The 23,458-nt window shown below is 34.0% G+C and overlaps 1 protein-coding gene across 16 annotated transcripts in view; it reads right to left on the bottom strand.

Moving 5' to 3' along the window:
* The window catches only part of BANP (BTG3 associated nuclear protein), a 261,969-nt gene that overhangs the window by 88,175 nt on the left and 150,336 nt on the right, over nt 1-23,458 (bottom strand). For 9 of the 16 annotated variants that reach the window (XM_056810671.1, XM_007477287.3, XM_056810677.1 and 6 more), the window contains 3 exons: nt 21,665-21,795; nt 19,301-19,363; nt 14,716-14,754 (listed from right to left, as the gene is read on the bottom strand). In XM_056810671.1, the coding sequence (XP_056666649.1) occupies nt 14,716-14,754; nt 19,301-19,363; nt 21,665-21,795 (233 nt within the window). Of the gene's footprint in view, nt 1-14,712; nt 14,755-19,300; nt 19,364-21,664; nt 21,796-23,458 lie in introns of all 16 variants that reach the window. The other 7 variants (XR_008914963.1, XM_056810662.1, XM_056810673.1 and 4 more) reach the window with 1 other exon arrangement.

Genomic DNA, 23,458 nt, shown 5'->3' with positions numbered 1-23,458 from the left:
CACAGTTTATGTCTCCAACTATTTTAAATGTAACAGTTTATGGCGACCACGAAGGACAACGGGTAGTAGGACATCAGGGTCCAGATAATCAAAGGTTGTATCCTCTGACAATCTCTTAAGACTCAGGTCTAGGCCATATTGGCTTGAGGTCCTTCATACTTATTCCTTTCTTACTCTCCTTTTCTCTTTCTTTGATTCCTCATTGTATTATTAATTAAAATCTCTATAAAACCCAGTTGACTCGGGTATATTCATAATTGGGAATATTTCCCTGGCGACCACCTTATATTTGATTTAAAAACAAGATACTGTAGTGAAACATATTTTCTGGGGTCACAAATTTACTCACCCACTCATATCTATCACAAATTTTATCTTCCACTATTTTACTCACTACAGTTTATGACCCCAACTCTTTAAACTGCCACAGTTAATGGCAGATAACTATTTTAATTATAACACATCTTTGCCTAAAAGAACTCCAAACTTCCCTCAAAGCTCAACACCTGGACAAAATTTCCATCCAAATGTTCCATCCCCCAACTCCAACCCCAATTACCTTTCAATTTGATTTGTATACACATATATGTGTGTATTGTTTGCCCCAAGAGAATGTAAGTTCCTTGAGGGTAGGGACTATGTCATTTTGGGTTTTGCCTTTACAGAGCCTGCACAGAGGATTTGAGTAAGTTTTTATTGATTGACTGAAGAAACATTAACAACTATTTTTCCATGCAAAAAACGTAAGTATCTCAGATTTGGTCTGAAATGTGAGGATCAAAACAGGAAGATGAATAAAACAATGTGAATCAAATAAAATGATACGTGACTAAAATATTCATTTGGAGAAAAATGCCAAAATCAGAGCCCCCAAAAAAGCCAATTCTTTCCTAAAAACAAGTGTGCTCTTAATTTGTAAAATATTGGACTACTTGTAATTAACATAAACATATACAACTTCCTCAGCTTTTTGTAATCAGTACTCCAAAAAAAAATCATTATCTTTAAAAAGTATATGAAAAGGAACACATTTTATCTTTTAATACACTCAAATGAATTACAGAAGATATCTGGTTTTGATATGAAGTCATCTAGCTGAAAGCTTAATGTCACAAATTCTCACTAATCATATGCCTTATGTAGCCTATTCTTTATACTGCGGTACACCAGAGATGGAATTGATCATATACTGTGATTGAGTTGGCAAAACCACCATAGGGCTAATGTGAAGCTGTAGGACACTATTAAAGTTTTAAAAACAGCCACCCAAAACGGTGATATATATTTAAATTTTAATAAGTAAATCATATGGTATACTTCCATAGTACAATTTTCTTCATGGAAGTCAGAGATTGTAAAAATATCCGAATAATAACCTTTCCTCCTCTTTTTGTGTTCCCTCTGTATCAAAGTAAACCATCCTATATAATATCGGATATTTATCAATTCAAATCCAGAATTGTGATGAAATCTTCTAAAAGAAATCTAGCTCATTTACATGTTTCCCTTGATTGGTTCAAACACAGTATGTCAAATTAACTACAGCTGCCCTGGTTTTCAGTCACATAATTCTAAACCTCAAAATATAATGTACATGAGCCAAATCCTAATCCATAAGTAGAGAATGCCCTTTTTGTGCCCATATTTTTGATGCTTATATCCTACCAGGTGGGATTTAATTTTAGATGTGATTTATATTGTCATTGAGTTGGAGATCTATTTCTTTTGGCTTTAGTTGCATTTCTCCACTTTTGAGAGTGTATAAAATATCTCTGGATCTCCTATCCACACTCCACTCTGGGGGAGACTGTTTAGGTCACTGGGAAGATATCCATCCCCATTAAAAAAAAAAATCTCTCTCTCTCCTAAAACACTCTGATTAACTCTCCTGACAAGAGAAAGGCAGTGGGAACAATGACCAAATAAAACATTTTTTTATCTTTCATCAGGCTTATGAAGCAGTGTCACTTCTATCACCTGATTAAAAAGCCCAATATACAGCATTCTATTCTAATCTGTGGACCACACACAATAACTCCCCCCTTGTCCCTTTATCTCTGTCATTTTTTATAACTTAGTCTATGTTATGCCACATGTTCCCTAATTGTGGCATAGGATCAGTTACTCAATTATAGCCTCATGACCACTAGTATTATCACCCCATTTTATTTCTTCTCAAATAACTGCTTGCTTATTTAGGAAAAAAAATTTGACAAGTATTAAATAGATAGGTTATAAATATATAATCTTGTTTAAAAGCCAGAAAAACTTTTAGCCATTGACTTGATTAGAACCTAATAGCAACTTGATGAAAATTATAGTCCATACTAACACAAAAATGTGGGTAACTCCAGATATACAGGCCAGAATACAGGACTCAAATTAGAAATCTTAAGTTGCTCATGTGGTTTTTGAAAGACATATTATCCTTTCCCAGAAACTGCCTTAGAGACTCTTGTTCACCACTCTCTCTGCTACCTCAGGATCCAAAGAACATTTATAGATTAGTAAACGTTTCCATTTCCTAAGATATCTGTAAATGAGGGACTGGAGAGAGCCAATGAAACAAGTGTAGAAAAATAAACACAACTTCCGTGCTTTGGGAAGCATGCATTCCCACTCCTTAGGACTCAAAGTACCTCCCAACTCCCCACACAAAACAATTAATTTGAAAATAGGGAAAACAAGGCTATTTTTCTAAAATCATTATAGTTTTTTAACAAAATTACCATGGCAGTACAAATGAAAAAGATCCTGAATGGTAAGTATAAGTAGTTCTATGACATAATGTCTAAAATTGATGGGTTAGGGTAGAAGTATTTTTGAGTTAAAATACAGATGCCATACTATAGAAGTGCAGCCAACTAACCCCTGGAATTTATGGTTTGCTCCCAAAACAAATCTTTACCTGCGTCATTCTTCAATGAAGCAGGAAGATGGGGCCAAATTCTAATCCTGTATTATTAATTTGAAACTATTTCTTAAATATGACTTGCCAAGATTTTTTTTTAATGGCTAAATAACTCCAAAAATATTTTCGAGGTATAAAGGAACAGTGTGAAGAGGATGGAATTTGCCCGACTTGAACTTCGTGGCTCGGACTTTCAAACTCAACACAAATGTTTTAAGGTCTAAGTTCTATTTATGCTTGGCAAAAATGGACTTCCTGGTTCAAAAGGGGGGGGAGGGGAAGCTCATTAAAATGTATCAAAAAAACTCTGTGAGCTAACAGCTTTCATTCAAAAGTGAACACTAATGAGCAAAATATAAACAAATTAGGACTATCCTAATTGAATTTTCCTTAAAATGCATTTAAAAATTAAAATGGAAAGTAAGACTTGAAGTTGGCTAAATCAGAATATTTCTTTAAAAATATTTTGAAATGCTTATCAAGCCCAAAATGCTGCCAAAATGCTGGCTATCTATATATCACTATATATCTTAACATTCTTATTTTGGAATGATTTCTAAGAATAAATAAGTACTTTATTTAAAAATTAGTTTTATGTAACTAATAACATAATTTAGTATTTTTTACTTTAAATTCCATGCAATGGAATAGTAACATAGGCTATAAACATTAATATTGTTTTCTTTGTTTTCTACGTCTTTGATGTAAACATAATGCACAGAGAAGAAAAAAATGTTACCTGATAAAAATATAGAATTTTAAATTTTGAAGAGGCCTTGAACATCACTTAACATATTTTTCTTATCAACTTGCAAAAATAGCACACAATTTATGAAGTGTTTGGCAATGGGTGAGGGGAGGGGTTATAAAGTACTTCATCCCCAAAACTCTGTTGAGCTACTTATCAAAACATTCTGTGTCCATATCATCAATGAAGAAAGTGAGGAACAAAGACAAAGCCCTAAACCCAGGATCACACAGTTCAGAAGTGCTGGAGTTGAAATGTAAATGTTGGGTTTTGCTTCTAAGTCTAGCATGCTCTCCATTTTACTATGGGGTAAGCAGATCCTTAATTACTGGCTCTATAAAATACAGTTCCATTCTACAGAATTCTACAGAAGTCTAACTTTATGCATGCAAACATTCTTAAGAGCCATATTTCTCAACCTGTGAATCTCCATGTAATTGCAAGGGTTCCACAAATCCACATCCAAATGCATTAAGCAACAAATATACCTTCTAAGGAAGATATAAATTATGTCTTAACCATATATGCATTGTTATTTTTGAAATGAATACAGTAGCTATTGTAGCTAATACAAGTTTAACTTGATCATTACTGAATTCACAGTAGAATTTTATTCTTTGTTTGACATTATATATTTCTAAATCAGCGGATATTAATAGTATACGATTATCAAGTGCGGTCCAGGGCATTTTTTGTTGCTCTTGTTAAGAGCCCTTCAGAGTCAAAAAGGTTGAGAGACCTTAGAGAGTTGAACTATCGATCAAGGATAAAATTAGCTATAAGCCTACAGGACCAAAACATAGCAAGCTGATGAGCAGTATTGCCAGTACCAGGACAGAGGTAGCATATATGTATGATGAAGCCCTACTAATGCCAAGGCAATAAAAGAACTTAATGAGGCTATTTCTACATACTCAGCCTAATCCTGTTCTGCACAAGGCAACTTTTGATACACATAAGATTTGGGATTCAAAGGACAAAATTCTATTATATGGCAGAATGACTCCTGTCCACCAGAAACTTATGTTTTCTAGAGAGATGAATTAAATATAAATCAAGCAAGTAATATGTACCAATGGGTATGAAAGTGCTACAGTATATGATGAAGCATATATGATGTAAAGATATGGGCAACATATCACAAGCTACTGTTTATGTAGTGTATGAAATAAGTTCAAAGGGGGAAGGAAAAGACAGTACAAAGGAAAATGTGAATTGCCAGTGGATAAGCATTTATTAACTCATGTGACAGGCTCAATTCTGTGTGTTGAGAAGGCAAAGAAAGGCATGCAAAGTCTTTGCCCTGAAGGATCTCTGTCTAAAGAAAAGGCAACAAGCAAACAGCCATGGTCAATAACATATCCCCAAAGTGGATGGAGGGTCATCTCAGACAGACAGCACTGGAGGTGAACCAGTGAGGCTAAGAAACGTTCCTTGCCAATTCTAAAAGAAAACTGGGAGCATTGAGAGGAGGAGGGGAAGAGAGCAAGTACCTCAAGCATGGCCAACTGCCAATGCAATGTGAGGAGGAAGTGTCATGTTACAAGCTGTCTCCTCCAAGGAGCTACAAGGACCAAGTTTGGCATAAAGACAACACAGACTGGTTGACTGAAGGTTTAAATGTATATGTGTAGCTACTCACGCTATACAATAACAATTTTCCTGGTACAAATATTTGACGCTTTAATTTTACACAGAAAATGCTAACTGTCTAGTATCCCAAAGCAATGTTTACATACCATTACTTGCCTAGATAATCCTAACTTCAACCATATATGCTTATTTTGAAGAGATTAGCGTAATTCAAAAATAATACTTTCTAGTTCAAACAATCAAATTTCTAGTATTATAAGTAACGTTTCTTTTATAAAGACTTATTAGCTGAGCTTCTTAAACCTTTTTTGAATGCTGCTTTGCTAAATTCCCTGCTCAATATTATTTCCATGATAAACTAATTATACAAGATCATAGAATAGTAGGTATTAAAAATATATAATTTTTAAGTGTCCAGGGTATTTTTTTTTAAGTATAAAAGCTTTCTATTTGTAGTCATGAAATTTAATGGGGGTTTTTTCCCTTTCCTAAACCTTCCTTTGTAGGTGTAGGTACACCTATGCCTGGAATATTCTCTCTCCTCTCCTCTACCTACTAGCTTTCCTGGTTTCCTTCAAGACTTTGGAAGGGATCTTTCTGCATTTTACCCACTCATTTCCTTTGCCTTCCCTGTGAGATTACCCTACCTTCATCCACTCTGTGTTTTCCTATGTAGTTTATACATTGAAACAGGAAAACAATCCTTAAGAATTATAAGAGATTCGTGTCAAAATAGGAGGAATAAAATAGTCAGTGGCATACACAAAATGAGCATATGTAATAAAAATCTTTTTTTTGCCACTTCAGTACAGGAGTTAGTAAAACACTTTAACTATTCCCTAAAAGTACATCCCTAACTGCAAAATCAAAATGTGGGTTAGGAAATACTATAATGAATTTAACAGCATTGCCCTCTACTGTTAACAGTGACACAATAAAAGAATTAGTAGCAATGAATCTAAATCAGGCATGTAAAAATGCTTGATTGCTCAGGTATGATTCAGTGAAAGTATCTGGGGTTCTTACATAAGAATGAAAATATGGAACATTTTGGGGGGAAAATGCTTCCCTAACATTTTCTTTAGTAACAAGTTGATGAGTTTATGTAACCATCTAAAATATCACCCAGCCAGGAAGTGTCCGAAGCCAAATTTGAACCCAGGACCGCAAATCTCCAGGCTTGATTCTCTATCCATTTAGCCACCTTACTACTCCCCAGCTTGTCCCTTAGAGTGAGACCTTTACGATAGCTGCAAGAAACAGTTAACTCTTTTTGATTCAGAGACAATTATCTGTCAAAGGCCAGGACCTAAGAGAAATTAATCTTCCCCAAAGAAATTTGGAAAAATAAAAATGGCGATAATTCAACATCCTGGCATCAATCAAGGGATATTGCTTCCTCAGTACAAACTGCAAGGAGAAATGAGATGGGTTCACTGTTTATGGAATCAAAGGACCTCTATCTCATCCCCCCTTTACTGCTCAAAATTTTTAGAGGTTTTTTCTGTTTGTTTTTTAATTAATAGAATTTATTTACAAGTGTTTCACCTCCTCCCTCCCCTCTCCACATCAGAGAAGGCATCATCTGGAAAAGAGAGAAATTATTTCTTACATGTTTCCATTTTTTCAGATTAATCTCTGGAGGTAACATTCATAATTAATTCTTCAAGTATTAAATCTGTAGCTATGTATAATGTTCTCTTGATTCTACTCATTTCACTATTCATTATCCAGCGTAGTTCTTTTTTTCCCCCAGGTCTTTTAAAAACCAGCCTGTTCATTGTTTCTTATGGCACAGTAGTATTCCATCACAATCATATATCACGTTTTGTTTAAGTCACTCCCCAATAGTTGAGAAAGAGGGCTTCTTTCAGATAGCAATAGTTATTTGAACTATGTGACCTAAGAGGAATCATTTAGTCTCCCTGAGGCTATTTCTTCATCTATAAAATAATGGGGCTGGCCTGGATAATCTTTGAGGTCCCATCCAGCTCCAGCTCCTGATGTATGATCCTGACGTCCTTACATGCCACAATAACGTACTTTGAGAGATGTGATATTTGTGAAATTCCTGTGTGGCCAATGTGATGACTAAAATTGACCAATTTATCACTAATGTTGATAATAACTGAAAATACTGCACATAGCACTGCCACTGATGTCAGAATGTGCCAGTCAAGGATGCTCATTTCCTATTGGCTGTCAAAGCTAAGAGGTACTATTAGAGACGTGTAGGTCTGTAAGCAGAAGTACTCCTCAGATTTGTGAGGGAAAAAAACAAAACCTCACTCCAAATACCCAATCAGTTGACTAATCTTGCTAAATCTATTTCGACACCATCTCCCAGCTAATCCTCCAAACTGCTGACAAAAATGATTTTTCCTCTGGACAAATCATGAGAAGCCCCTCCTTCATAACTCTCCAGCTTCTGTACTGCCTTTAGAATAAAACATAAATTCCTCTAGTTTAGCTGTGAAAGCCCTTCATGCTTTTTCACAATTCATCCTTCCAGCCTCACCATACATGTCTACCCCTACACATTGAGATGCAACTGGACCGACCTTTTCTCTGCCCCTCGCATGGGACACTCCATGCTGGTCTGCATGCCTTCTCAGTAGCTGTCCCCCATAACTAGAATGTATTCCCTCCTCAAAAATAGTTCCTAGCATCCCTTTCTTTCTTCCAGATGCAGGTCAAACACCATCTAACACGAAACTTCCCCTATTCCTCTCAAGTGCTAGTGCCCTCTCTCCCAAACTATGTTGTATTGATTCTCTATTTATTTGATATTTTCTTACTTAGGCACTGATCTCTACCATTAAAATTTAAGACTCATGTGAGCAGATTGTTTTAGTTATTTATTTGTGTCTCCAGATCCTAGAACACTACCTGTCCCACTGTGGATACTTAATACATACTTGATGCCTGACTGGCTCATTGACTGACAACAAGCAAAGCCAGATCATGAGTCGGATTTAGAATCTCACAAAAGAAAGAGATGAGGCTGGATTACAATTGAGAAATTTGTATAACTCTCAAATATTCTGAGTAGTTTGCTGCTGCTTTCTCTTTAAGAAAGATGTCCTCTTTAAATATCAGTATTCTCCCAGTGATGCTTTATGACTGTGAATCATGGAACGTCGAGATTTCAGAAGAATCAAAATTGCAGGTGACCCAGAGGGCAAGGGAAGATGTGTAGTGAGTATAAGTGGGCTGTCATTAGAATCTTCAGAAGTCTGAAATACTGCAGAGGCACAGGAACATGGGGAAATGATAGAGAAAAACTTAGAATAAAAAATAATACCAAACAAGGTGGAAGGGAAAATGCAACCAGTTCAAGTACTTAAAAAACAAGTACCTAAGTCTAATTATTTCTGCAATTTGGTGTTTTTATTAAATGTTCCCTGCAACCCAAAACTCTGCAGTAACAGAATCCACATTTTGGAGAAAAAGTTCTTTTGGCACAATTCAGTTTGTTCCATGGTCCATCATGCCAGAAAACAAGATCTAAATTAAACCCAACAGAGCTACTAGGATCAAAAATTCAAAGCATAAGAAAAAACTGGCAAGCTAAGATTACCAGTCCATGCAAGGATTAATATGACTATCAGTTTGAAAAGACTTCAAATGAATTTCCTAAAAAAAAAAAAAAGTGTATGCTGAATAAAACCATTTTCACTTCTAGTTTGCAGAGAATTACTACAGTTCTATGCTGAATAGTGCAGAGATTATATTTGCTGCAAAAACAAACTCAGTATGTGGATCTAACTATTTGGCTACTAACACTATCCTAACCTCTATCAAGATGTAAATAATAAAAATAGTAATTTTTTTTAACTTTATAGAGTATCTTTATGTGCCAGAAACTGTGCCAGGTTCTATACAACTATTATATCATTTTATCTTCCTAACACCCCTAGCAGGTAAATGCTATTATTATCGCCATTTTACAAATGAGGAAACTAAGGCAAATAATGGTTAAGTGGCTTAGCCACAGTCACAAGGCTGGTAAATATCATTTTGAACTCAGGTCATCTTGACTCCAAACCTGGTGCTCTGTGCAATATGGCATCTCTTAACAGCCACCTACATTAGAAATTTATAGCAATAGACTAGGGCTCAACAACATTAATTATTTGAATTCTGGAATAGAAATCAGACTCATTATCAAGAGTCGGAAGTTGAACTGAATGCCTAAAATATTAGAAAACACTACCTGAATTTGGATCTGCTTTGCCAATTAAAAAACTAGGTAGATATAAATAGGATGTTTAATGTAACCCAAGCCAAATTTATTCAAGAAAGAAAAATAATCTCCACTAGGAGTTGCTGGGGCAATGCCTCCTTTTGCATATGCAGCAGTGAAAACTCTGCTCCATGAGTATGGAGTCATTCTTCTAGGTAGACTGATCAGATGAATGAGCATGCTCAAAATCAAAGGGAAGGAATCAGGGTTCAACAGGGCTATTTTCTGTGTTAAAAGTACAAAAAGTATCAAAGAGAGACTGAAAAATAATCTCAAGGTTATTTTTTTAAAAGAAAGGGATAGACAATTCTTCTATGGGAAATTAAGGACAATCTTTTCAAGAAGGCACGAAGGTGACCTTATGAAGTATCTCCTATTCCAATAAGTCTATAAAACAAATTATTTGAAATACTTGCCATACACTTATTCAAAGATAGAAATGTAAACCAAATTCAAAATATAAATGTTATAAAGTAGATTCCTGGCTCTCTGGGAGATTATCATACCATCTTCTTCAATGATCTGAAACATTTGTGATTATTGAAAAACTAAAAGATGAAAATAGTCAAAGTATATTGGATAACTTTCAAATCTCTGATCTTTATAAAGAATTATCTCTCTTGCCTATAAGTTTAGTTTAAGGCATTTATTTAAATCAGCACAAGCCCTTGCCAATGAAAGGGCATGGGCATACAAAAATAATTAAAAATAAATATTGTAATTCATATAAATCATACTAAAAATAAAATGGTCAGGCCAAAATGTTCTAAATATTCTTGCCAATCTTGCACCTACTCCCTCTAAACTGGAAGGAGTAAGCCAGTGACAAAGGCAGAACTGTCAGTTCACACCATTCATTCAGTTAGAGCAAACAAAATAATGTTCATTTACTTCAAAGATCTCAAATCTCTAAATTCACTTTTTCCCCTAAAACTTCTTAGTAAATCTCTTATGGGGATGGGAGTGGGGTAGAGGGCTGACTGAGGGGGCATTTAATAGATCTGTTCAGAATATAAGAGAGTTAAGAAGTACCTACATTACTTGTCAAAATCTCTTCCAATTTTTACAACAGGAGACAAATTACTAAAGAATTAACTCTGCAAAGTTCACAGCATGAAATTTCAAGATGCATATATTACTAATCATATATCACCTTTCAAAAGCAGCAGGGTATGCTGTGAAACAGTAAGGAGGAAGCAAGTCATAGGTTCAAATCCAGCTCTGTTATTTATGACCTACATGACCTTGAAAGAAATCAACCTGATTGATCCAACAATTTTGGAGGGCAATTTGGAACTATGGCTGAAGGTCCATAAAATTGAGGATACCCTTTGATCCTGTTATACCACTACTGGGTATCTATCCCAAAGAGATAATAAAAAAAGGGAAAGGACCTACTTGTAAAAAAAAATATTCATAAGAGCTCTTTTTGTGGTAAGAAAAAATTAAAAATTATGGCAGTTTCCATCAATTGAGGAATGGCTGAACAAATTATGGTATATGATGGTGATGAAATACTATAGTGCTATAAGAAATGATATGCAGGATGATTTCAGAAAAAGCTTCAAAGATCCAAATGAACTGATGGAGGAAAAAACAAGCAGAACCAGGAGAACACTGTGCAAACAACAATATGTTATGATGATCAACTGTGAAAACTTGGCTACCCTCTGCAATTCAATGATCTGGGACTGTTCTGAAAGACTTTTGTTGGGAAATGCCATTCACTTCCAAAGAAAGAACTGTTGAGTCAGATGGATGTAAATCAAAGCATACATTCTTTCATATCAATGTATTTATGGTTTTTTATTTGGGGATTTTGATTTATTATGAGTGTACTCTTACAACAATGATCAATATGGAAGTATGTTTTGAATGATAATACATGTATGGTCCAGATCAAATTGCTTACCATCTGCAAGTGGGGGGAGGAAAGGGAGGGAAGGTGACGATTCAAATCTTATAATTTTGGACTATATGTTGAAAATTATTATTACATGTAATAGAGAAAATAAAATATTTTTGAATTGAAAAAATAAAATAAGTAAAAAGAAGTAATTGGCCTATACATTTATGTACATGACTATTGTAAAGCAATGTTAAAAGAGAATCTAGTAGCTATGTAGTAAATCAGTTTCCACCTTTTATAAATAAACTCTTTATGAACCAGTTTCCTCATCTACAAAACAGAAGTGGACTAGATAACCTATAATATCCCTGATTTTGAAATCTATAATTTGATGCATCCAAATGTAGAAAAAACAGAAGTAATAGTTTTAACAGAGGCTGAAAATAGGAGATACAAACTGGTATTGCCTTTTCTTAGTCTCTATCCCAAAAAAGGATATGAGACTGCTTGAAATTGAGCCATGATTAACTGTTATCAAGTTTTAACTATCTAACCTGTGTTTCTATTGAGAAGTTAAATTCTCAATTGTTCAGAATAACTGGGGAAACTGAATTCTTTCGAGTCACTGACTATTACAATGAATTGCCAAGTAGAAATACCAATCATAAAAGCATTTAAATATAATTGCATAGAACTAATGCTAAATTGCACAGAATACAATGTAATTTGTTCTGAAGGATTCAGAAGATTCCTCAGACTCATAAGGTGACCCAGGGGCATCCCTGTGAGCATTAAAGTTCACAGCACAATACAGCCAGTAAAAGGAATGAGATGTTGATGTCATCATTCTCCCAGATTCAAACATAAACATACAGTTATTAAGTGTCTGGCTACAAATGAGGTATTGCTAGGCATGACAGATATAAAGATAACTAATCCTGGTACTCTTAAGAACCAGAGTCTACTCCTAAAGGATAGGATAAGTGACCTCAATTGTTTTATTTCACCAAATATCTAACAGAGTATCCCACACAACATATTTAATGAATAAATTGAGTAAACAGAATTCATACTATGATGCCAATTGCAAACTTTGGATTGGTTTGTTTGTTTGTGAAGATAAAATCAAGGTAGTGTAATTAGTTGAGTTTTCTAGTTCCAAAAAAAATAAGATCTTACTACTTCTTGACTCCTCAGAAGAATGCTATAAAAATCAATATATTTGTGTCTGAAAATATTGTAATTATTTTTCCACCCTTACTACACATTTGACATTTATTTTAATTATAAACTGGCACTTCTACTTTTCCATAATATATATGAGTTTTCTATAGTCTTTTATAACTCATTCTCACAGTAAGTAGAATTAAACTTATTGCATTAAAATTTTGAACTTTATGATAAAGTAAACAGAAGACTGGAAAAGAAAAAGGAAGAGAAATTTCTAGTAAAACTACTTTTTATGAGTAAGTCAAAGCAGCTCTAATTAGCACATTATAATGAAGTCTCATTCGCAGTGAAAAAAGAAAGCAAAATAATCTGAGAAGTCCCCAAATACCAATTTTAAACCTGATCTTCCACCAACCCAAAGTGAAACAATTCTCAACTGAGAAAAAATGAGAATATTTTATCAATATTTACTGATATTAGTCCTGACAACTAACCTATCTCTCAATTTAATCACCAACATTTGGATTATTCAATCACTGAACTTTTTAAAGTTTCATATTTATTTGGTTATCTAATCCATCAGACAAGCCAAATGCTAATACAACTTCAAAATCAATCAAATTCTCTCTCTCATTAAAACCTAATTTTCAAAAAAAGAGAGGGCAGAAATCTAGAATGTTTTAAATCTCCCAATGGTCTCCTCAACGTAGCTCAACTTACTTATATTATTTAAAACACAGGACCCAAAACACCTTCCGAAACCTACACCAACAAATACAAGTGATTAGTTCCTTTTTGGTACATCTGGAAACCTTCCCTCTAAAACACCACAAACTTCTGGTAGTGATAGTTGCATTTTCAGAAAATCTACTCCAAAATTGGCAGTTATTTCCGTGATTCTGTTTTTTAATCATTGATAAATGAAGACTTGGATCAACCAAAAGGGGTATTATTAACCCAATATTGGATTTGTTCAATCCAATTCAATCCTTTGTTCTATATTGAATCCAAACATGTTACATGTTTAACATAAATACATGTATATTATAATGAATGAAAACTTCACTTGCTACATTCCAAATATGGTGTATAGATGTATATGTGTATATACAAAGATAAGTTGGTATAATAACGGTCTTATTTACTTAAAGAAACACCTAAATATAATGAACATGTATATGTATGTATATGTCTAATGTTCACATAAACATATGGTATGATATACATTATGCACCTAGACATATACAAATAATCTTTTCATGTAGGTAAACTATTTATGTGATATCTATAACCTGTATATACATTATATATGTAAGCCATTTACTTCTCAGAAAAGTGATTTTTAAAAGTTTAGACATGCAAATGCAATTAAGATATTCCAAATGTAGAAATACAAGTAATAAAGATAATACTAGCTTAATAAATATTAATTGATATGATAAACATGGTTATACATTATATAGACTCGCTGTTTGGAAATTTATTCTGATATATATATATGTATATATATATATATATCAACAAAATAGATAATTCTGAAAGATGAGCAGGTTCCAAAATAATCTTTCTCCCTGGTCACAGGATAGAATAAACTATCATATTTAGGACCACTCACAGACTTAGCTTGTGTTTCTAATGCAAATCATTTGTAATTATTTTGTGTTTTTAGTATTTTCCCTTTTTACAGCTGATTCTCATCATGAGGTTTCTACTCAAGGGCGTTGTTTTCCACAGATGAGAAAGAATTTAAGTTGTCTCCATTTTATAGTCACCTCCAATAATAAAACTATCTTACTAAGATTTCCTGCATTCTCAGGAGACTTGTGATCATGAAATAATATTTGCATAATTCTTACAGATGTTCTTAAATTTACATAATTGTGAGTCTGGAAAACTAAGAAATAATAACAAAAGTATAGAAAGACTATATGAAAGAAAAACCTTATTTTTCAATCACAATGAAGAATAAAGACCACTTAACTGCTATTATTTCATCAATTAAGGAAAATTTGTTTAAATATCAAATTATTTTATGATACACAGGAGAAACATTTTTATCTCTAATATAATGATTGATATGTTTACATTTTATGGAGATTCTACAGAATGAGAACATGCCAACTCAGAGAAGATTTAATATTTGAACAAACTTAATATTATTTACCATCTGACAAAAGATCAGAATAGATAGTTATTACCTGCCCATCTTGTCCAACGTGATGAATCTGTAGATTGCCCTGTTTAAAAAAAATTAAGAATCAGGCATTAATATATTGATTGCAGAAGATGTTTATAGAGGCATTAACTGCTCTGAGTTTATTATTTAATATTTTACCTGTTTACTTAAGCAAATACATTAATTTCAGAAAGTGCTCCTAGGATCTGACCTTCCTGGCCAATAAAAACAATGAAAGAAAACTTTATTCAAAATATTTAACCACATGGACCAGAACTTTACAACTTTAAAAAGCAATTTCACCCCAGTAAAGAAAAAAGGAAAATGTAATTTACTAAAATATAATTAGATTTAAAGTCTGATCATGTAGCTTTCATATGTTAGTTATATTTTGGAGAATATTGTCCTTTTCCAATTCTTTCATTTTCACCCAAAACATGAAGGCTCAATGTGAAATGCTTACTAGAAGGTCCACATTAGAAAGTTCCAGTTTTTGGTCTCTTATGAGTATAAATTGAAACCATAGTAATAATAAACATTGATCATTACCCAGCAAGTTAAATGTCAAAAGCTCTTTCTTTTAATGCATCAAATCATTAAAAAATATATACTTCTTGAGAACAATATAATTAAAAGTGGCCGTGAGTAAGGAATTTTTATTTAATGAGGAAAAGATAGCCATTTTGCTATGAGATTGTTTTCTAAATCCCATTCTATTTGCAACCAATATTCCTTTCCTTCAAATGATTCAATGAAAATGCCTTCTCCATATAAAACTAATGGACATTACTAGATATCTCTTGAATTCTCAGTTCAGGCTTCAGTTTTTGCTACATCCACATGAGAATTTTCAGAAGAAATTTTTCCACCATATAAATAGAAAAACATTATGTTAATAAGCCCACTTAAGAAAAAGAAATCTACTATAAACACATTTATAATACTTTTTAAGTGCTTCTCTTTTCCTGATTTCCAGAACTTTCCCTAACTTCAAAATAATTCTGAGCAGCATGAGAAATATCTCAAAGAGCTCCAGCAAAAGGCCATTAGCCACCTAATTAATTGGGTCAAGCCTAAAGATGTTCCCTGTGATCCAAAATCTTTCACAAGGTCTGCTAGATGTGCATCTGTTAAACACATTCAGCATCAGAGGAGATCAAAAATATTTTAAATAAGCCTTTGATAAAATACAACACCCATTCCTATTAAAAACACTAGAAAGCATAGGAATAGAAGGGTCATTCCTAAAAATAATAAACAGTATATATCTAAAACCAACAGCTAATATCATCTGCAATGGGGATAAACTAGATGCATTCCCAATAAGATCAGGAGTGAAACAAGGATGCCCATTATCACCTCTACTATTTGACATTGTACTAGAAACACTAGCAGTAGCAATTAGAGAAGATAAAGAAATTGAAGGTATCAGAATAGGCAAGGAGGAGACCAAGTTATCACTCTTTGCGGATGACATGATGGTCTACTTAAAGAATCCTAGAGATTCAACCAAAAAGCTAATTGAAATAATCAACAACTTTAGCAAAGTTGCAGGATACAAAATAAACCCACATAAATCATCAGCTTTTCTATATATCTCCAACACAGCTCAGCAGCAAGAACTAGAAAGAGAAATCCCATTCAAAATCACCTTAGACAAAATAAAATACCTAGGAATCTATCTCCCAAGACAAACACAGGAACTATATGAACACAACTACAAAACACTCGCCACACAACTAAAACTAGACTTGAACAATTGGAAAAACATTAACTGCTCATGGATAGGACGAGCCAATATAATAAAAATGACCATCCTACCCAAACTTATTTATCTATTTAGTGCCATACCCATTGAACTACCAAAATACTTCTTCACTGATTTAGAAAAAACCATAACAAAGTTCATTTGGAAGAACAAAAGATCAAGGATATCCAGGGAATTAATGAAAAAAAACACATATGATGGGGGCCTTGCAGTCCCTGACCTCAAACTATATTACAAAGCAGCAGTCATCAAAACAATTTGGTACTGGCTAAGAAACAGAAAGGAAGATCAGTGGAATAGACTGGGGGGAAACGACCTCAGCAAGACAGTATACGATAAACCCAAAGATCCCAGCTTTTGGGACAAAAATCCACTATTCGATAAAAACTGCTGGGAAAATTGGAAGACAGTGTGGGAGAGACTAGGAATAGATCAACACCTCACACCCTACACCAAGATAAATTCAAAATGGGTGAGTGACTTAAACATAAAGAAGGAAACCATAAGTAAATTGGGTAAACACAGAATAGTATACATGTCAGACCTTTGGGAGGGGAAAGGCTTTAAAACCAAGCAAGATATAGAAAGAATCACAAAATGTAAAATAAATAATTTTGACTACATCAAACTCAAAAGCTTTTGTACAAACAAAACCAATATAACTAAAATCAGAAGGGAAACAACAAATTGGGAAAAAATCTTCATAGAAACCTCTGACAAAGGTTTAATTACTCATATTTATAATGAGCTAAATCAATTGTACAAAAAATCAAGCCATTCTCCAATTGATAAATGGGCAAGGGAAATGGATAGGCAGTTCTCAGATAAAGAAATCAAAACTATTAACAAGCACATGAAGAAGTGTTCTACATCTCTTATAATCAGAGAGATGCAAATCAAAACAACTCTGAGGTATCACCTCACACCTAGCAGATTGGCTAACATAACAGCAAAGGAAAGTAATGAATGCTGGAGGGGATGTGGCAAAGTAGGGACATTAATTCATTGCTGGTGGAGTTGTGAACTGATCCAACCATTTTGGAGGGCAATTTGGAACTATGCCCAAAGGGCGACAAAAGAATATCTACCCTTTGACCCAGCCATAGCACTGCTGGGTCTGTACCCCAAAGAGATAATGGACACAAAGACTTGTACAAAAATATTCATAGCTGCGCTCTTTGTGGTGGCCCAAAACTGGAAAACGAGGGGATGCCCATCAATTGGGGAATGGCTGAACAAACTGTGGTATATGTTGGTGATGGAATACTATTGTGCTCAAAGGAATAATAAAGTGGAGAAGTTCCATGGAGACTGGAACAACCTCCAGGAAGTGATGCAGAGCGAGAGGAGCAGAACCAGGAGAACATTGTACACAGAGACTAATACACTGTGGTATAATCGAACGTAATGGACTTCTCCATTAGGGGCGGTGTAATGTCCCTGAACAACTTTCAGGGATCCAGGAGAAAAAAAAACACCATTCATAAGCAAAGGATAAACTATGGGAGTGGAAACACCGAGAAAAAGCAACTGCCTGAATACAGAGGTTGAGGGGACATGACAGAGGATAGACTTTAAATGAACACTCTAATGCAAATACTATCAACAAAGCAATGGGTTCAAATCAAGAAAACATCTAATGCCCAGTGGACTTACGCGTCGGCTATGGGGGGTGGGGGGGAGGAAAAGAAAATGATCTATGTCTTTAACGAATAATGCTTGGAAATGATCAAATAAAATATATTTTAAAAAAAAAAAAAAAATATTTTAAATACATTATAAGGCATGCTAGTTCTATCTTCACTACCTAAAAACAACTAAACTCTTCATCCCCTAAAATATATTGAAAGGGGAGATCATCAAGTATAAACCATATTTGGTTAATAAAGCAAGCATACAACTGCTCAGCTGCTAAGAAAAAGTTAACAAAGAAAAAATTAGTCTACATTTGTGAATACAAAGGAATAACTATATTCAGTCAATTCTTTTTCATTATAAGTCTTTAAATTATCTTGAAAAATAGTACATTAAAATTTTCATTTTTACAACTATACAAGTTTGTCTCTAAACTTCCTTCATCTGGGAGTCTTTCCATGACAGGTCGAGCCTCATGATTCTCTAAATGTTTATGGTGCATACAAGTCTACCATATACAATCCAACTGAATAATTCCTATCAAGGTCCTTTCTGTAAGTCTATGATCACACAATCTCTTCTATGGGGTTGTTTATTAAATTTTTTGAAAGGCAGTAGTTGCATTTTTACAATCGATTTGGAAGCTCTTAGAAGAGGGTTCTCTTGGGCATAAATGATACTTAAGTTAAGAAACACTTAAAAATCTGTCATAAAGGAAAAGTCTATGCTGGGTTCTACAAATCCCTATTTTAATTGTATTTCCTCCAATACTCCATTAACTTTCACCTGGGGTGCCTCATGATAACCTCAATGAATTTCTGGGTTCTCAAAGAATATTCTAGGAAAGCACAATCTCTGGCCAAAATTCAAAAGACTTGGTATTGAAGTTTAGTAGCAGGCCACAGAGGTTTGTCATGATAATACCAGCCTAGCCAAGACCAGAGGGACCAAGGAATAAAATTACCAACAGTGGACAAATTTTTTAGCTATGGAAATTCTCAAGGATTACCTACTAAGTTACAAAACTAGAAGCTATGTCAGTGCAAGGAAGATCCATGTTGAATAAATTATAAGTCTGAAGCATTGATGGAAAAAATGTTTTCCTGATTCTGTTTTGATTTTAAGATGTGAAATATATCGCAGGAAAAGAACATTGCCAAAAATAAAGGAAAGAATACAGATTTAGAGAAACATGGTCACTCACCTCACTGTCTTGTGTTATCTGGACTTGATCCCCTTGGGGCACTTGAGCTATGTGGAGATGTCCCTGTGGAATCCACAGCAAAACAAAACATCAAGAAGCATCAGAAGAAAATCAATAGCAGGGGGAAAAAAATATCTTTGGAACTCCTAACTATGTGGTCATGGTTCAATAAATGCCCCACCCCGACCTCCACTGCCCCAATACAAACACAAAATGGATGTGTAAGTCCTGAATAAGACATTGCACTTCATAAACAGTATAATAACAGTGTAGCTGTTTTTAATTCTTTGTATCAAATAATAGCTCAAATCTATATAGCACTCAAAGATTTCAAGGGGCTGATTATATATGGCATTTTTGATACTGAAAAACTATCTTTATAAAAAACGCAATGAAGCTGAGTCACAAACATTATTGTCTTTCCATCCTGGGGAGGAGGTTAATAGAAAGGGTGGAGAACTAGCTCCTTATGGGAATTTTTTATATAGATGACTAAAATGAAAAAATTTAAAAACAAACTTTAAATTCAAGCTAATCAAATTTTAGGAAAGAACCTCCATTCTTTTGTGATCCCTGAAATGGCTAGTTCTCATGACACAGAACCTTAGAATAAGATATTTTTATAATTCTTTCTCAAAAACATACCAGTACTGGGACAATGGGACAAATACTAACTATAGATTTACAAGATTCTGTTTTGAGCCATGTGGTCAATGTTACACATATACTTGAACAAGAATTCACTATTATATATGATACATTTTTATCAAAATGATATACTATTAAAAGAGAAAAGAATAAACAGATTTTAACTGCTGTAAATATGTTAATGACTTCAACAGAAAAAAATCTAAATTAAAATAATAATAGTAAATTGGGATGGGGGAAGACAAGTTTTCATTAACAAAATAATATGACTTTTTATATCTTTTTTGGAGAAAAGAAAAAAGTATTTCATGCCAAATGACCCAAAAGAAATTAAGCTCTATTCTTAAAATAGAACTTTATATAAAAGTTATTACAGAAAAACCAAGATTTTCATATAATCTAAGTTTCATATAGTTTTGCTTAGAGTTTAATGTTTATGTAAACTTGGAGTAAAAATATCTACTTAGAATTTCATGATAAGATTGTCTTAAATAAAGTCTCTTTTCAGATTAATTCTTTTTGTAAAAGTGGTATGATCTCAATTCTTATTAAAATTACGATTTCTCTTCCTTCCTAATATGTTTGGGTCCAAGATTCCATGACCTTGCAAATTAAGTAGGCATAAAAATGATGACCTTCATGTTACATGCATATGACGCTGTAGCCCAATAAATGTATGCTAGTCGTATACATTTAAATTCTCAGCTTCTTCACATCTTCTGAAGGAATCTCATCCTTTATAAAGAAGTACATTGAAGGAAGAAAAGATTCCTTTTATACTGTACTTCAAATGTATTAAATATTGGTAAAGTATTTTCACATCTGTCTTGATCCTATAGTCCTTTTTATATTCTGCTTAGCTTGAGTTATTAATCTTTTGTAAGAAAGAGACAGTAACTATTTTTCATTAGTAAGAGCACTAGAACAGCTTTTATTTTCTATGACCATTGCAGATAGTAGTTCAATGATTTTATTTATTTTTTAACAATAAGTAATTTGGGCTTCTTGGTCATGAAAATGTAATTGTCAAAATAAGTGGTATTTAACTCAACAGCTAAGCAAACTACCTTTTCTCAAATTGCTGAATTATTCATATAAACAAATTCTCTTCTTGTCTCTAAGTAACAGAAGGTCCAGCATTTTTGAAATATGAAGACTTCAGGTCATTTCTCCAGGGCCAAAGGCATTGAAGAATGCATAACAAAAAGCCTAATCAGGGCTGGTTTAGATTCACCACAAGCTGTCTGTGCACATGCAAATCACCTTCACAGGACAAAAGAGGAATGGCTGAAAAAGGATATAAAGATGAAGCACAGAGAGGTAACAGAACATTATCCCAGAGATGCCTGTGAAGGCTTGCTGGTAAAACTACTCAGCTGTGTGATCCATAGAAAGTCACTCCATGTTTGGGGGTATCTGTTCCCATATATGAAAAATGGAAGTGGGTGATGGAGCAAAAAAGGAGTTTAAAAATCCTTTCCAGCCTTCCAAGTATGAATGTTAGGCCACAAACCAAAATCTATTCATTGTAAGACGGTGCACTTTCCTTTGCCATCCCAAGATGCCAATGCATATTTAGACAAGTTAGTTTATTAAGTATTCCATGGTTTAGGTCAATATTAACTCATTCCTCGTAGTGAATGTCATCCCACACCAAATCTATCCTTCTTGGATGTCTTTACCTCTTAGAAAAGGCTACTAATAAAGAGTACATACTACTTGTACTTGCCCATCTTCGCCAATTTGATGAATCTGGACCTGCTGGGCATTGGCAAGTGTGTAATGCAATGCCTGAGGCTGGGGTTGCTGGATCTCATTAGAAGCAGATGCTGTGCTCTGAACGCTCTCTAAATAAAAAAGAAGAGAGAAAGAGAGAAAAATTGACCATCATTCCACTGGTCTAGAGTGATGCTTTCTCTGCCTTTATCACTCTTCTGCCTTGAATTCTAAGATGGAAAGTAAGGTGTGTGTATGTGTGGGTGTGTGGATGTATGAGAAACCTTATACTTAAATTATTAGGTGATCAATATGAATTTTTTAACATTTATGTTCAAATAAGTAGTGCACAAGACAAGTGAGCAACCCTTTATTCTCTTTCAGGTTCTACCCTTTACCTTGATGATTCAAAATCAGTATTCCATATGATGAAAAACATACTCGACTGTGAGCTGGGTTCCAAGTCATCCTTAGACACTAACTAACTCTGTGGTCATGGGCATGTCAGTCAAACTCTTTAAAGATTCCATTTCCTCACTGGTCAGATGAGGGGAATAATACCTGTAACTAATTACCTTCACCTAAATTTTACGAGCAAAGCCTTCAGTAAATGTAAACTAAAAACCCAAACTCTATTGGAAGCCTGTCCAAATCAGTCCTAATTCTAAAGTATTCTTTCCATTGATTATTTCTCATTTATCTGGTCTATAGCTTACTGGTACACAGTTGTTCGCATGGTGTCTTCCCCATTACACTGTGAGCTCCACAGTAGGTTCTCTCTTTTGCCTTTATATCTCCAGCACTAAGCACAAGACCTGGAACATCATAGGTCCTCAATAAATATTTACTGACTAAACACTTTACCACATGTTTGGGCCATAGTAGACACTTAATAAATGCTTTTTCAATCCATTCACATATTTAAATGTCATAAGGGATGTACATGTACTCATTATAAAGAGAATTATATACCTCTATCCTCCAAATAGAACTCTGGAATGGAAAATGGAGGGTGAATGGGCCAAAAGTTCCATAATATCCATGATTTAAAGTGTTGCCTTTTCTTGTGATTAAAACAGCAGATGTCCATGTATTTTTCAGAAATTCATCACAACAAAATTATACTAAATTTTCCAGTTCAGGAATAGGATTTCTGATTGGGCAAAAATCATCACTGGAAAGAAGGCTAACCTTAAAAATAGGCTAACTGTAATAATCCTTGAATGTCATCAGATGAGATGGTTTTTATGCTGATATTAGAAGGGAGTTCCAGAATTGTGACTAAGTAACAAAGATAAAATCACACTTAGAGTGACAATATTTTAAGGGAACATTGCTCTTAAAAAATTAATTGCTGTAAAAGGCATCGAGAGTGAAATCTTAGACAGTAAATCAAAGGGTCTCATTACGATGGTAGAGTTACCCATATTTTGATCTGACATCCAAAATCTCAAAATCACTTAACTGATTTAGCTTTGGTAATATGTTCTAGTTGGAATAGCCTGAAGCTTACTTTTGTGAGAGAAAATATATCTTTAAACAATTTATCAATATAAATAGATTCTGACTGGTGGTTATCCTTAACATCTCCCAATTATTAAAGTCCTATGAGAATGCTTCTTAAAGCAAAGTTGCCTAAGGAAAAATTTTCAGATTAAAATCTAAGTCTAAAAACTAAGGAAAGGAAAATGGAGCATGTTGTACTTAGCAGGCCCTTAACAAATATCAGATACTGAAGACAATTATTTAACAGGCTCCTCTTAATTCAATCACTCAATCAAATTTAATCTAAAC

This window comes from Monodelphis domestica, chromosome 1 (genome assembly GCF_027887165.1).
Source record: "Monodelphis domestica isolate mMonDom1 chromosome 1, mMonDom1.pri, whole genome shotgun sequence".
Taxonomy (NCBI): Eukaryota; Metazoa; Chordata; class Mammalia; order Didelphimorphia; family Didelphidae; genus Monodelphis; species Monodelphis domestica.
This window is presented reverse-complemented; position numbering and strand designations above follow the sequence as displayed.